This window comes from Chanodichthys erythropterus, chromosome 7, assembly GCF_024489055.1.
Source record: "Chanodichthys erythropterus isolate Z2021 chromosome 7, ASM2448905v1, whole genome shotgun sequence".
Classification (NCBI taxonomy): domain Eukaryota; kingdom Metazoa; phylum Chordata; class Actinopteri; order Cypriniformes; family Xenocyprididae; genus Chanodichthys; species Chanodichthys erythropterus.
The window spans coordinates 9,078,585-9,090,829 of record NC_090227.1 but is presented as its reverse complement, the minus strand read 5'-3'; the positions used below and the strand labels follow the sequence as shown (position 1 = coordinate 9,090,829).

The 12,245-nt window shown below is 35.4% G+C and overlaps 1 protein-coding gene across 3 annotated transcripts in view; it reads right to left on the bottom strand.

The window, feature by feature from the left end:
- Positions 1 to 483: 483 nt before the first annotated feature.
- The window catches only part of vaspb (vasodilator stimulated phosphoprotein b), a 54,469-nt gene continuing 42,707 nt past the window's right edge, over positions 484 to 12,245 (bottom strand). For 2 of the 3 annotated variants that reach the window (XM_067389774.1, XM_067389775.1), the window contains exons 5-14: positions 10,878 to 11,017; positions 10,096 to 10,346; positions 8,967 to 9,124; positions 7,789 to 7,861; positions 7,199 to 7,226; positions 7,056 to 7,095; positions 6,800 to 6,856; positions 5,264 to 5,336; positions 1,984 to 2,041; positions 484 to 1,899 (exon numbers count right to left, since the gene is read on the bottom strand). In XM_067389774.1, the coding sequence (XP_067245875.1) occupies positions 1,862 to 1,899; positions 1,984 to 2,041; positions 5,264 to 5,336; positions 6,800 to 6,856; positions 7,056 to 7,095; positions 7,199 to 7,226; positions 7,789 to 7,861; positions 8,967 to 9,124; positions 10,096 to 10,346; positions 10,878 to 11,017 (916 nt within the window). In that variant the 3' untranslated portion in view covers positions 484 to 1,861. The remainder of the gene's footprint in view (positions 1,900 to 1,983; positions 2,042 to 5,263; positions 5,337 to 6,799; positions 6,857 to 7,055; positions 7,096 to 7,198; positions 7,227 to 7,788; positions 7,862 to 8,966; positions 9,125 to 10,095; positions 10,347 to 10,877; positions 11,018 to 12,245) is intronic. The other variant, XM_067389776.1, reaches the window with a different exon arrangement.

Below are 12,245 nucleotides of genomic sequence, written 5' to 3'. Positions count from 1 at the left end.
TACTGAATGATAATATTCATGTAACACAATAGGCTATGTTCATTGTTCTTTTAATGACCTCCTTTATTTCCATATGAAGGGGCCAGTGGAAATTGGAAAACATGCGTGACAAAGAAAACAGAAAAATATTTCTAAAAAAACAGATATTATCTACAGAATTGTAACATTTGTGTATTGTTATTGCACTCAGTTTGGCCTGTTGTTGAGGTTATTCTAATCCTCTATTCTAAAATCAAATGTGTTTATCAGGGCTGGCTTCTAAAAGCAGAGTGAGATAGCAGTTGTTGACAACTCCGCTTGGGTCCATTCATAACAGGAAACAACAGCTCATTATCCTTCTGCTGTTGCTCTCTCAGCCACGGCTAAATAAACATTTATATAGTCAAAGAAATTGTTTCCTGGATTTCATAACAAGATTGTTTTTATTATGTCCAGTAAGTGTGATGACAATACATGTGCTGCAAATATGGTTCCTTAAAGCAAGTTTTACTTGTGTCATATGTAGGCTACAATAGATTATTGCATTGAAACCTAAAAGAGCTGATTTAAGGATTCACTTCAATGTTTCTCATCCTATGTATCCATACTAGGTTAACCTGTATTATCATAACAATTTTAGTATCTGAAACACCACAAACAATTTAAAAACAACAGCGAAATCTAATGAATAAGCCAAATGTGTTTTTTGGCAAGGCTAAATTAATATTTTTCTTGTGATATGTGGGCATATGGTGGTAATAAAAACGAGGCAGACACAAGTGCAGTAGAAGAAGCATCTGTATTTGACTATAAAGGCATCTAATCCAGTGTCTCTACGCAATTTTCTTTATATATTTCAGTGTAAAAAGCCTATATTCTATAGAAAAAGAAACAAAAAAGATAACAGAAAATCGAAAATAATCTCTGAAAAGAAAACATTATAAATCACAATAAGTCCCCATTCACCAATTATTTCAATTAAAATAGAAACATTATCTCAAGTTTTCTATCATTTTCCCTCAAAACAAATATATATACCTCATATATATTTATATTTATATGTATTTTCCAAGGCAGTTTGGCATGGCCAACAGACAAAAATGATCATGGCCATAGTATTTCATATCTCAACACAAAAGTTTAAAAAAACATTTCAAATGAGGGCTGAAGCTATGAGAACAGTTGTTTCGCACCAACGGATAGTGGCGGTCAGGTGACCACATTCAAGATGGCACCCATAAACAGAGGCAAGTGCAGCCATACATCCATACACGCAAACATGCAACCACACACACAAAACATGAAGCTCAGAGCCTCAAATTAATGTGTTAAATTTGTTTTCCCTATACCAAAAAAGAGGCTAAATCAGGTCTGACATGAAAATCTCCCAGCTGAAGGTGGAACCTGACATGGTGGTCCGGCCACGTGTGGTGTATAGTGTGAGTACTGCAGGTCTTTTTCTCCAAGATCTGTCTTGATTTTGCCTCCTTAGTGCTGCATCATAACTTGCGGGCTCTGCGGGTCTGTACATGGCCATTACAGTCACTGGGATAAGTGATATGCTATATTCCCTGAATACAATAACCTTAGGCAAGTTTTGCGGTGAGCATTTATGCACTGTGTATTACAGGAATCAAGTGCGAGGGTGACGATGTGTATGTAAAACATTAAGTGGAAAGCTAAATACGTAAAACTAAATGTGGAGAGAAAAGAAATGGATGAATGTGAAAGAAAACGATGGCAGGTAAAGGTACAACAAAGCTCATCTTGGGTTGAATGGTAATGATTTAGGGTTAAGTCCCTGTGTGATTGTGTGTGTGTGCGTGTGTGTATCCCTGGGTTCTCAGGACAGAGCGATCCCTTTCCATCCTTTTATGTGGGACTATGTAGATCCTCGTTTCTGTAACTCCTGAATAAAGGCTGTGAAAGAACACATGGGAATAAATGAAAACAAAAAATTTCATTTTAAACACAGCAGGGACCGGAAGTAAAAGATGTACTCACCTCCGATGATTTCATTCTTAACCTTCTGAAGCTCTTTTCTCACCTCCTCTAGGAGTTCCTAACGAATCAGATGGACACAAATTCATGTTCACATGATAATATCTTTAATGTTGATTAAAATCATGGTTATATCAAGGTTATAGCGTTATCGCAATACAAAACTTTCAGTTGTCAAAACAAACAGCAAAAAGTGAGATGCTGAAGAACAAACTCCTTTATTTAAACTCAGCATGAAATAACACAGTGTTTCTCAACTCCAGTCCTCGGGACCCACATCTCTGCACATTTTGTATGTATCCCTTATTTAACACTCCTGATTTAGATCATCAGCTCATTAGGAGAGTCTGCATGAACTGAATTGAGTGTGTCAGATAAGAGAGACATACAAAATGTGCAGAGCAGTGGGTCCCGAGGACTGGAGTTGAGAACCACTGAAATAACACATATCAGAGTGAAACAGCTTTTCGAACAAGAAAAATTGTAGAGCGGGACTTGATTTTGCCTATCAGGAATTAATTGAATCGTTGAATCACTGTGGTTTCCTATTGCTGTGATCTCATGTGAGTGACAGGTTGCCCCGCCCTCAAGCCAGTAAACATGTCATCAGAGGCGCTGTTTACACCTGGCATTAAAATGCGTTTTGGTCAATTGGATCACAAATGGACGACGCTAGATACAAGTGTAAACGGGGTGTAAAACATTTTGTGCTTGTCCACTTTTAACCACTTTCAGAGGTAGTCGAAAATACATTTGACCAAATTGCTTTCGTAGTGGTAACGCTCATATGATTGAATGCATTCGAACAGCCACTAAAAACTGCCTACTGACCCAACGCATAAACATTATGGAAAGCGTGCTAGCCAGACGGGATTTAAACTTTTGTCTTCTGAAGAGCCAAGTTTGGTTTGAGAATGAAAAATGTACCAAGCACAATGTTCTCTCACCATTCCTGATAACACACACTCACTGCATTTGGCCGAACCTTTGGCTATCAGAGCAGATATTAAAGCTGCTGCTCTCTGTATGTTTTTCTGTTGTCATAGGTGCATACATATGTAAATTGTGTGAGCTTATTTTGTCCATTAGATCGAAAGATCTAAAAAAAACAAAAAAAAAAACAAAAAAAATCAGGACAGAAGTGGTTAAAAGTGGACAAAAGAGACGAATTAAAACACCCGGTGTAAACGGGTATGTGTCTCCCTCATCCACTTGTGATCCGATTGAGCAAAACACATCTTAATACCAGGTGGAAACAGGGCCTAAGATGCATTTTGGTCGATTGGATCACAAGTGGACAACGCTAAAATACAGGTGGAAACAGGATCTAAAATGTTTTGAGCTTGTCCTCTTTTGACTAATTCCAGAGGTCGTCGAAAATGCATTCGATCAGATTGCTTTTGAATGTGTTCGAACAGCCACAAAAGACCACCTACTCTTCGCCTAAATGTGTTCGCCGTGGTCTTTCGATGATCAGAGCAGAAACGAGAGCTGCTGCTGTCCGTATGTTTTTCTGTCATCTCCGGGAATGTTCATATGTTAGTTGTGCAAGCTTACATATAGATCGAAAGATCTGAAAAAAACCCTTACATTTACACACCCATAGACCCTCCCCTCGAAGAAATTGGGACAGAAGTGGTTGAAAGTGGACAAAAGAGATGGATTAAGACACCAGGTGTAAACGGGAATGTGCCTCCCTCGTCCACTTGTGATCCGATCTACCAAAACGCATCTTAATACCAACTGTAAACGGTGTTAAAAGTTAAAAAAAATTATGATGAGCAAAGATAAATCATTTATAAAAATGCTGCAGTACAGCTTAAAAAAAAAAGTCAATTTTTATTTCATGGTGACTTTAAAACATTTATTAACAGTAACTAATACCAGCCAGTATTAAATAAATAATTGTTTTTGTTTTACACAATTAAACTGTATAAAAAAGTATTTCAAGTATTTCTCAATTAAATAAAAAGTTAACTGATAAAGTTATTAATCAAGTAAAGAGCCAGAGAGCATTTGGCTACCAAATGAAGTTTAAAAAAAGCATTCTGACTCCTTTTTTACCCTGCATTGTTACCCAGCACAATCAGTGGAAGACGTCACCGCCACCGGACTGCTCCCTCAACCACATGGAACATAAATATCACTTAACCAAACCTCTTTCCAGGGACCCTGGAATTGGTGCATTTTGTCAGTATAGGATTTTCTAAGCATTAGATGTTGTATAGCTAATGTCAGTTAATAACAAATGATCTTTCATGTATTTGTCTGATGCGTAATAAGGTTCTTCACCTTATTAGTTTAAAGTCACCATGAAATCAAATTGACAAATCTTTTTTTATGGAATATTACAGTATATGTTATAAATGATTTATCTGTGCACATCATTATTTTTTTTTTTTTTTTAATTAATGTGCCCTCATAATTTTTAATCAAAATAACTTCCCCTCTACAAAACTAACATTTATGGTTATATTAATTTCTTTGTTTTCAAAAGTTAAACCACTGAGCTGTTAGAAGCAATCTGTGCATGAAATAAATCTGGTAGAAAACTTAAAAATTTGCAGTTTATAAATTTGCAGTTTATTTAGGAATTGTTTAAGGCCATGGTTACATTTTTTTACACATACATATATACACATACATACATACATACATACATATATATATATATATATACACATGTATATACATATATATACATATATATATATATATATATATATATATATATATATATATATATATATATATATATATACACACATATACATATATATATATATATATATATACATATACATATATATATAAAAGGTAGGAGGACAATTCTTTTTTGGTTAAATTCCCCTACATGTGAGCTGCATCTGGTGATAGAATAAGGTAATCAAAAGTTTCAGCATTTGGAACCAAGGAAGACTTTTTGTTTAGCCCTTGACGCCCCCTAATGGGCATTTTTAAAATTTTTCATTTTTTATTATCTATGCATGTTTCATTAAGTGAGAATGCTATGTGAAAGCTACATCTGATTTTAGTTATAGCATCTGTGTGCCTGTGGGGTTTTATTCCTCACTCCGTGATCAATATCTCGTGATCGACGCATTGGATTATGTTGATTTTGGACTCATTTTAATCGTAAGAATCTGCTGTAAATGTTGTGCGAGTTCAGACTAACTCGCTAAGAGCTGCTTAAAATGGTTAGATGAAACAAGTTTCCATAAAACACTGGTATTTTTGACATTCCTGTATGGTTATCTATTCGTTTATTGACTTTGATTCTGACCTGTTTAATTCGTTCCATCTCTGATTCTCCTTCTCCACTCTCAGGCTCTGCTGATTGGTTAACAGGTTTCATCCTGAAAAGACAGGAAGAGTCAAGTAATTAATAAATTAAAATAGGTAAAAAGAGGAGGGAAAAAGGAAAAAAGGAAAGGAGAAAGAGAAAGAAAGCAACGGACTGTACACCGCCCCAAATGGCAATAGACCAGCTTAAAACAAGTCCAAAATTACTTTTAGAAGTCAGAGGAAAAACCCAACATCAAAGTCTCATTCACTTCCATGGCTTCAATTGTAACAATGTCACTGCCAAAAAGCTGCTGTTCACAAAAAAAAAGAGTGCAGTATTTACTTTGGAAAAAGTCGAAAGTGAATAATCAACTTCTCTTCCAGTGTTGGTTTTGGGCAGTATTAGCTGGAAATAAAGCAAGGACACACAAAACTGATAGTCTGTGCACATTTTACTTGATATTTTAAACATACAATTTTGGGGTGTTAATTCTGTTCTTACATACCATTTAGGAAGGTTAATATCTGAATTTGAACGCAGCAAAAGTAATGCTGTGGTTTTAGAATTTAGGTCATGGATGTGGAGAGAGCTTTAATATGGGCTCTTACACAAATCTGCTGGAAACAGAAGTAATAAAGTCAGTAACACGGAGCCCCCTATGGACAATAAGAGAATAGCAGCAGAGCCAAAGCAATAAACCCAAGCTTGAAAACAAATGTAAGTCCCCTAAATAAACCATGTAATGCTGTTATGGGACATGTAATACTGTGTGACAGTGTTTCACAGATCTACAGACATTACAGAAAGCCAAAGAGTTTTCCAAAGCTGACAAGTTTAAAGATCAGAAACGCAGATCCATTCCAGTCTTACGATGGGTCAAGTCCAGACTCCCTGAACCAACACTGTGTGTGTGTGTGTGTGTGTGTGTGTGTGTGTGTGTGTGTGTGTGTGTGTGTGTGTGTGTGTGTGTGTGTGTGTGTGTGTGTGTGTGTGTGTGTGTGTGTGTGTGTGTGTGTGTGTGTGTGTGTATAGAATCTATCCATACTTTGGTGACAAAATATCTGACAATCTGAAAATAACTAATTTTGGGCATGTAGAAAATAGGGCTTCAGAAAGTAAATGTTCCCTTTCACAGGTGAACTTGACACTGCGTCTGTATCTGAGACACATGTAACACTCTCCATATGTGACAATTTTTTGAAGCTCATACAGAATCACTCAGGGAACCATTTTTATTTTAAAAAAATGTTTTTTTTTTTTTTAGGGGTGTGTTTGTAGAAATAACTAGTTGTAAAATGAATAGAGGTCTGAAATATTTGTATATTCCCATACAACAGATATATAGAGTACCACTTAAGTTTGAGAAGTTCATACTTTTATTAAGCAAGGATGCATTAAAATGATTAAAAGACTTGCGTGGCTTACTACTTTATTGCATTGCATGTTTAGGTAAATGTGTGTGAAAGCAGGGGAACCAGAGGCGCTGACAGTGTTAAACCATAACCACATGAGAGCATACTGTATTACAAATACCTGGTAAGCGGACTAGAGGAAGAGGGCGATTCCAGACTTCTGGGTGCCGAGTTAGTCCTGTTTGAGACATGTACTGTATATATACACTTCACTTTAAACTACAGGGCCCTATGGACAGTCACACTGTCCATACTCAACAGCTGGAGTTCTTCAAACACCAGACTAAAGGAGATTCAGTGCTGTTACATAATTTAGACAAAAGTTCTCAATTCAATATTTAATACAGTTCAATATGTGTCTGTAAATGAGTGTTTACCTGGGCATGGTGGCTGATTTTTCCCATGGTCTTCTAAAGTCTGTTAATGAAAAAAAAAAGAAAAAAAAAATTCAGAGATTAGAAAAGATTAAATGAGTATCTAAATGTTACAAATATCAATCACAAATGCATTGTATCCTTACCGCCTGGGCCTTGAGTGTCGGAATCATCCTGAAGATCAACAGGGAAAGGAATAGAAACAGACAGAGTAGAATGAATCGTGCTTCTTCAGGATTCAGTAATAGTGCTGGTGTTTCAAGTCTAACTCAATTTTACTACTTACATTTACAGTAATAGCATATTCAATCCATTCCAAGTCTATAGACAAGCTCTATAAATCTTTTAAGACTTTTGCATGCACTTTAAAAATGTCGATTTACAGGAAATGATTTGCAGGATTTTAATCCCAAAACCAGTTAAGCACAAACCCCACATCACAAATTGGTCAACTCAACACACAATCTCCTGTTACAAAAATGTCAGACTTTCAGAAAAATCTTAAATGGATCTGATCGTGACAAACAGTAATGCTGTCTATCAGGATATGCTACCAGTGCTAAGGTTATGGTTATGGTTTAGGATAGCTTTGTGTAGGCAATCAGGACTTTGACTGACATAAATAATGAAATCTTAAGAATCTGTGTGTTTGTGCTTAACTGGGGGAAAATCAAGCTTATGCTTTGTGGAACTGAGACATTTACCCAAAATGATCCTTAAAAGAAAGTGTTCTTACATTACTGGGCTCTTCTGCTTTGGGAAGTTCTGCTTTGGGAGGCGGCTTCTCCCCTTTATCGGTTGCTTTTCTCCTGTGTCAGCAACCAGTTAAAAACAAAGAGTATTTTGATTTTTTTTTTTTTTTAAATCATTCATTTACAATACAGTTCAAAAGAGTTCAATGGGTTATTTACAACTTAATATCTGACAGCATCAGTAGCAAGTTTGTAAAATAAAATGAAAGACGCATTAGCAGTAATAAACTTGGCGCAAGGATGAATTACTTGAATGGATAGTTGACCCAAAAATGAAAATTATTTTAATTACTCACAATTGTGTCATTCCAAACCAAGGATTCATTCACCATTGAACGACAAACATTTTTCTATGTTCAATATTTTTATTATGTATTTATTGTATTTGAGTATCCATATGTAGTTAGAACAAATTACTGAATTGGATTTATGACACCTCTAAAAGGTCTGTTAAATGTGATTCAGTATCAGAATAGTTTCATTTAATGCCATGTCAGCATCTGTGGCTATCTTCATGGCAAAAACTGAATTACAAAAATACAAGACTTGCATATATAAATAAAAATAAAAAACAGTAGAGGTTGGTATATTTCCATTTGAAAGAATATTTTAGTGTGACAGCTCCATTCCTACCCTTTTTTACAATCTGAGATAGGGCTGCTTGATTATAGCGAAAATCATAATCAAGATTATTTTGGCCAATTTTGTAATCACGATTATGGGTGATATGACCAAAGTCTTATATGAGCTTGCATATCCTATATCATTTTTTCATATATCGATATGCATCAAGTATATTTTGTTGGAAATAAGGTTCACGACAGTCACATTGCATGATTTTAATAATTTGGATGTTAAGGAGGGATAAAAGTGCACTGCCTAAAAGGAAAGGAACAGAATGTGGCACAATAATTGTTATAATCGTTGGAAGCCCAAATTAAAATCGAAACTTAAACTCAATTAATCACACAACCCTAATCTGAGGGACAAACTTAAATTGTTGTGGTAACTGACATTATCATTAGGCTCTAAATAATGTAAAAATCTTTTTCAAACTAAAACACATTCTAATGTTAATGGGGGATGCGTTTGTGATCTACACATTTGTCGTATGGTTTTGAATTTTTTTTCGACATTTTTTTCTAATTATTTTTCTACTGACCGTCGTGCCAGAATTGCGCTCATCTCTCCCATAAGGCCTCCTCCTCCGCTGGGCATAGACACACTACTGCGGCTGCTGTCTGCTTTAGGAGGTGCCGCCACACTGACCGCAGCACTGCTGACACCTCCTCCACCACCACTACCACTACCAGAATCATCCTGCAAGGGGGAAGCACTGAGTCAATAACCGCAGTCAGGCATGAATGTGTGCACAAAATGTTATGGGACATCAGTCTTGATGATTTAAACTGCTGAACAAACGGAATAACATTTACATTTATTTGTAATTTCATCTTTGTGAATGGATGTTTTGTATTCTTTTGCTTTACATAAAAGTTGATTCTTTTTTCTTTCTAAACTGGATACTTTTAAGAAGTTTCCACATGAAGCAACTTTTTTCATTGTCTTTTTAAATTTCCAGCAGGAGGAACATTAAGGCCCGTTCACACAAGAACGATAACTATAACGATAATTACATTAGTGTCCACATCGACACACCCATACATTTCTATTTATTATAAATGTGCCCTGCAGTTATGTGGTTTGCTTCTTTAAATACTCCAGCGCCAATCAGAATCAGTGGATTCTGATTGGCTGACAATGTTTTTATCATTCATCGGCTGAAAAAAAAAAAAAAAAAAAAAAAAAAAAACATTCTGAAAGTGAATCCAACAATATTGTTCCTCTTTGTCGTTATCGTTATACTTGTAGTGGATTGCCTATTCTCATAAAATTACAACAATTATTAAAACTTTAAAGTTATCACAATAGTCATCATGCTTGGTTATTATGAACAGGCTTTAACACGCTTATTTTACATCTGGCTTTGTATGCGATTAGTTGTCACCTTCTACCCCCTTTAAACTTTTAGTAAACAAGTTTTAGATATGCCAGTTTCTCCAACACCGTATTGATTTTAAGATATTTTCTTCTACTTAAAACATACTCCTGGTCTTTCAACTGTGCATGATTCACAAAGGCACGTTATTACTTCACGTTATAACTTGCTCGGCCTCTGAAAAGAATTTAATTTTCGGGTGATGTCACCATAACATAAATAACATTACAAGGAAATGACACATTATTTTAAAATTCTCTTTTTGTGATTCTCCTGTCAATCAGTGTCTCACCTTAGGCACTTTACGGAGTTTGGCAGCTGCCAGAGCGGCAGCGAGACCACCGCCACCTGGTCCTCCTTCCCCGCCGCCACCTCCTCCAGAAGAGGGCAGAGGAGGAGCAGGTGGAGGTGGAGCTCCTCCTCCTCCCAAGGGGGGAGGCCCAGGTGGTGGGGGAGGTCCAGACGGAGGGGGCCCAGGGGGTGGTGGAGGTCCAGGGGGAGCTGGAGGGCCTCCAGGGGCCAAAGGTGGTGGTGGAGGAATGACTACAGTAGAACAACACCACATGATTCACACACACACATACACAAAACATTTTAAATAATTACATATTAGCTTAGAAATAGGGGTAGACAAATAATGGGTTTGACAAATATTTTTTGTATTATTGGTTCTTTAATATAAGTTCTGAAGAATGCAATACTTTTTTCAAAAATTCTATATATTTTTATTTTAATAATGAAAATAAATAATTTGTAATAATAATTAATATTTATATTTTACTAATCAAAAAATATAAATGTAATAATTAATATTTAATGTTTATATATATATATATATATATATATATATATATGACACCACTGTGCATTCAACAGGATACAACAGTATTCTCACAGATAAATAATGATTGTTAATTATATTAATAATAATTAAAAACCTGTTCTGTGTATTGTTTATCAGATGCTTAAACATTTTTTTATTCAATCATAAATGATACAGTTTAACTAGAGAAGACAGCAGTGATCTAGCAAATACAGAGTCTCATCCGTTGAGGTGAAACACTTTCTACTGACCTGGTGCTGCTTGCCGTTCTCTTTCTTGTCTTTCTCTCTCTAGTCTTTCTCTTTCAAGTCGTTCTCTTTCAATTCGTTCTCTTTCAATTCGTTCTCTTTCTTGTCTTTCTCTTTCCTGGTCCAACCTCTGCTGTTCCAATCTGCAGGGGGAAAACATGAAGAAGGCTCTGACAAATACTGCAACTTTAGATTATATTTGTGAGTTAAAAAGTGAATAATTAAATCATAAAAAATTAAAAATTAAAATAAATTCAGAAGAAAAAAAAAAACATAAAAAAAAATATGAAATATTTAGTTCACCTGCATGTCATGTGACCGTTAACGGACATAGAAACGTTGTTACATTATTGAAACATGAACTTAAAATTTCAGGTGGTACTTCAAGTAAATATTTCGGGGACTTGGTTCTATGCATCGATTATTGATCACACTGAAAAGCGGAGGCAGATGAACAAGAGCTTGCAGGGCCGGGTTTAAGTGGACTAAATGATTGGCGAAATTCTAAAAACATCTCCTGAGACAATTCTGTCATTTTTCAAAGGAAGATCCAGTTATGACATTTTGATTTAAATGTACTATTTAAAAAAAAAAAAGGAAGAAAAAAAAGAAACATGTACATTAAATGGTTAGTTCACCCAAAAATGAAAATAATTTCATTAATTACTCACTCTCATATTGTTCTAAACCCGTAAGACCTTCATTCATCTTTGGAACACAAATTAAGATATTTTTGATTAAATCCAATGAGGCCTAATGCCTTTGTAAATCTCAAGATCCATAAAGGTACTAAAAAGATATTTCAAACAGTTCATGTGAGTTCAGTGGTTACCTAATATTAAAAGAGCGACGAGAATACTTTTTGTACGCCAAAAAAACAAAATAACGACTTTTCTACAATATCTTTTGATGGCCGATTTCAAAACATGAGCACTCTGGAGTTTTAGAAATCGAATCAATGGTTCAGAGCACTAAAGTCATGCGATTTCAGCAGTTTAGGAGATCCGAATCACTGATTCGATTCGTAAAGCTCCGAAACAGTGTTTTGAAATCGCCCATCACTGTATTGTTGAAAAGTCATTATTTTGTTTTTTTTTGGCGCACAAAAGTATTCTCGTCGCTTTATAATATTAAGGTAGAACCACTGAACTCACATGAACTGTTTTAAATATGTTTTTAGTACCTTTATGGATCTTAACAGAGAAAGTGTCAGCAATCAGATTTAATCAAAAATATCTTAATTTTTGTTCTGAAGTTGAACAAAGTTCTTACGGGTGTGGAACGACATGAGGGAGAGTAATTAATGACAGAAATTTCATTTTTGGGTGAACTAACCCTTTAATAACCCATAACCTGCATTTAGAAAATACA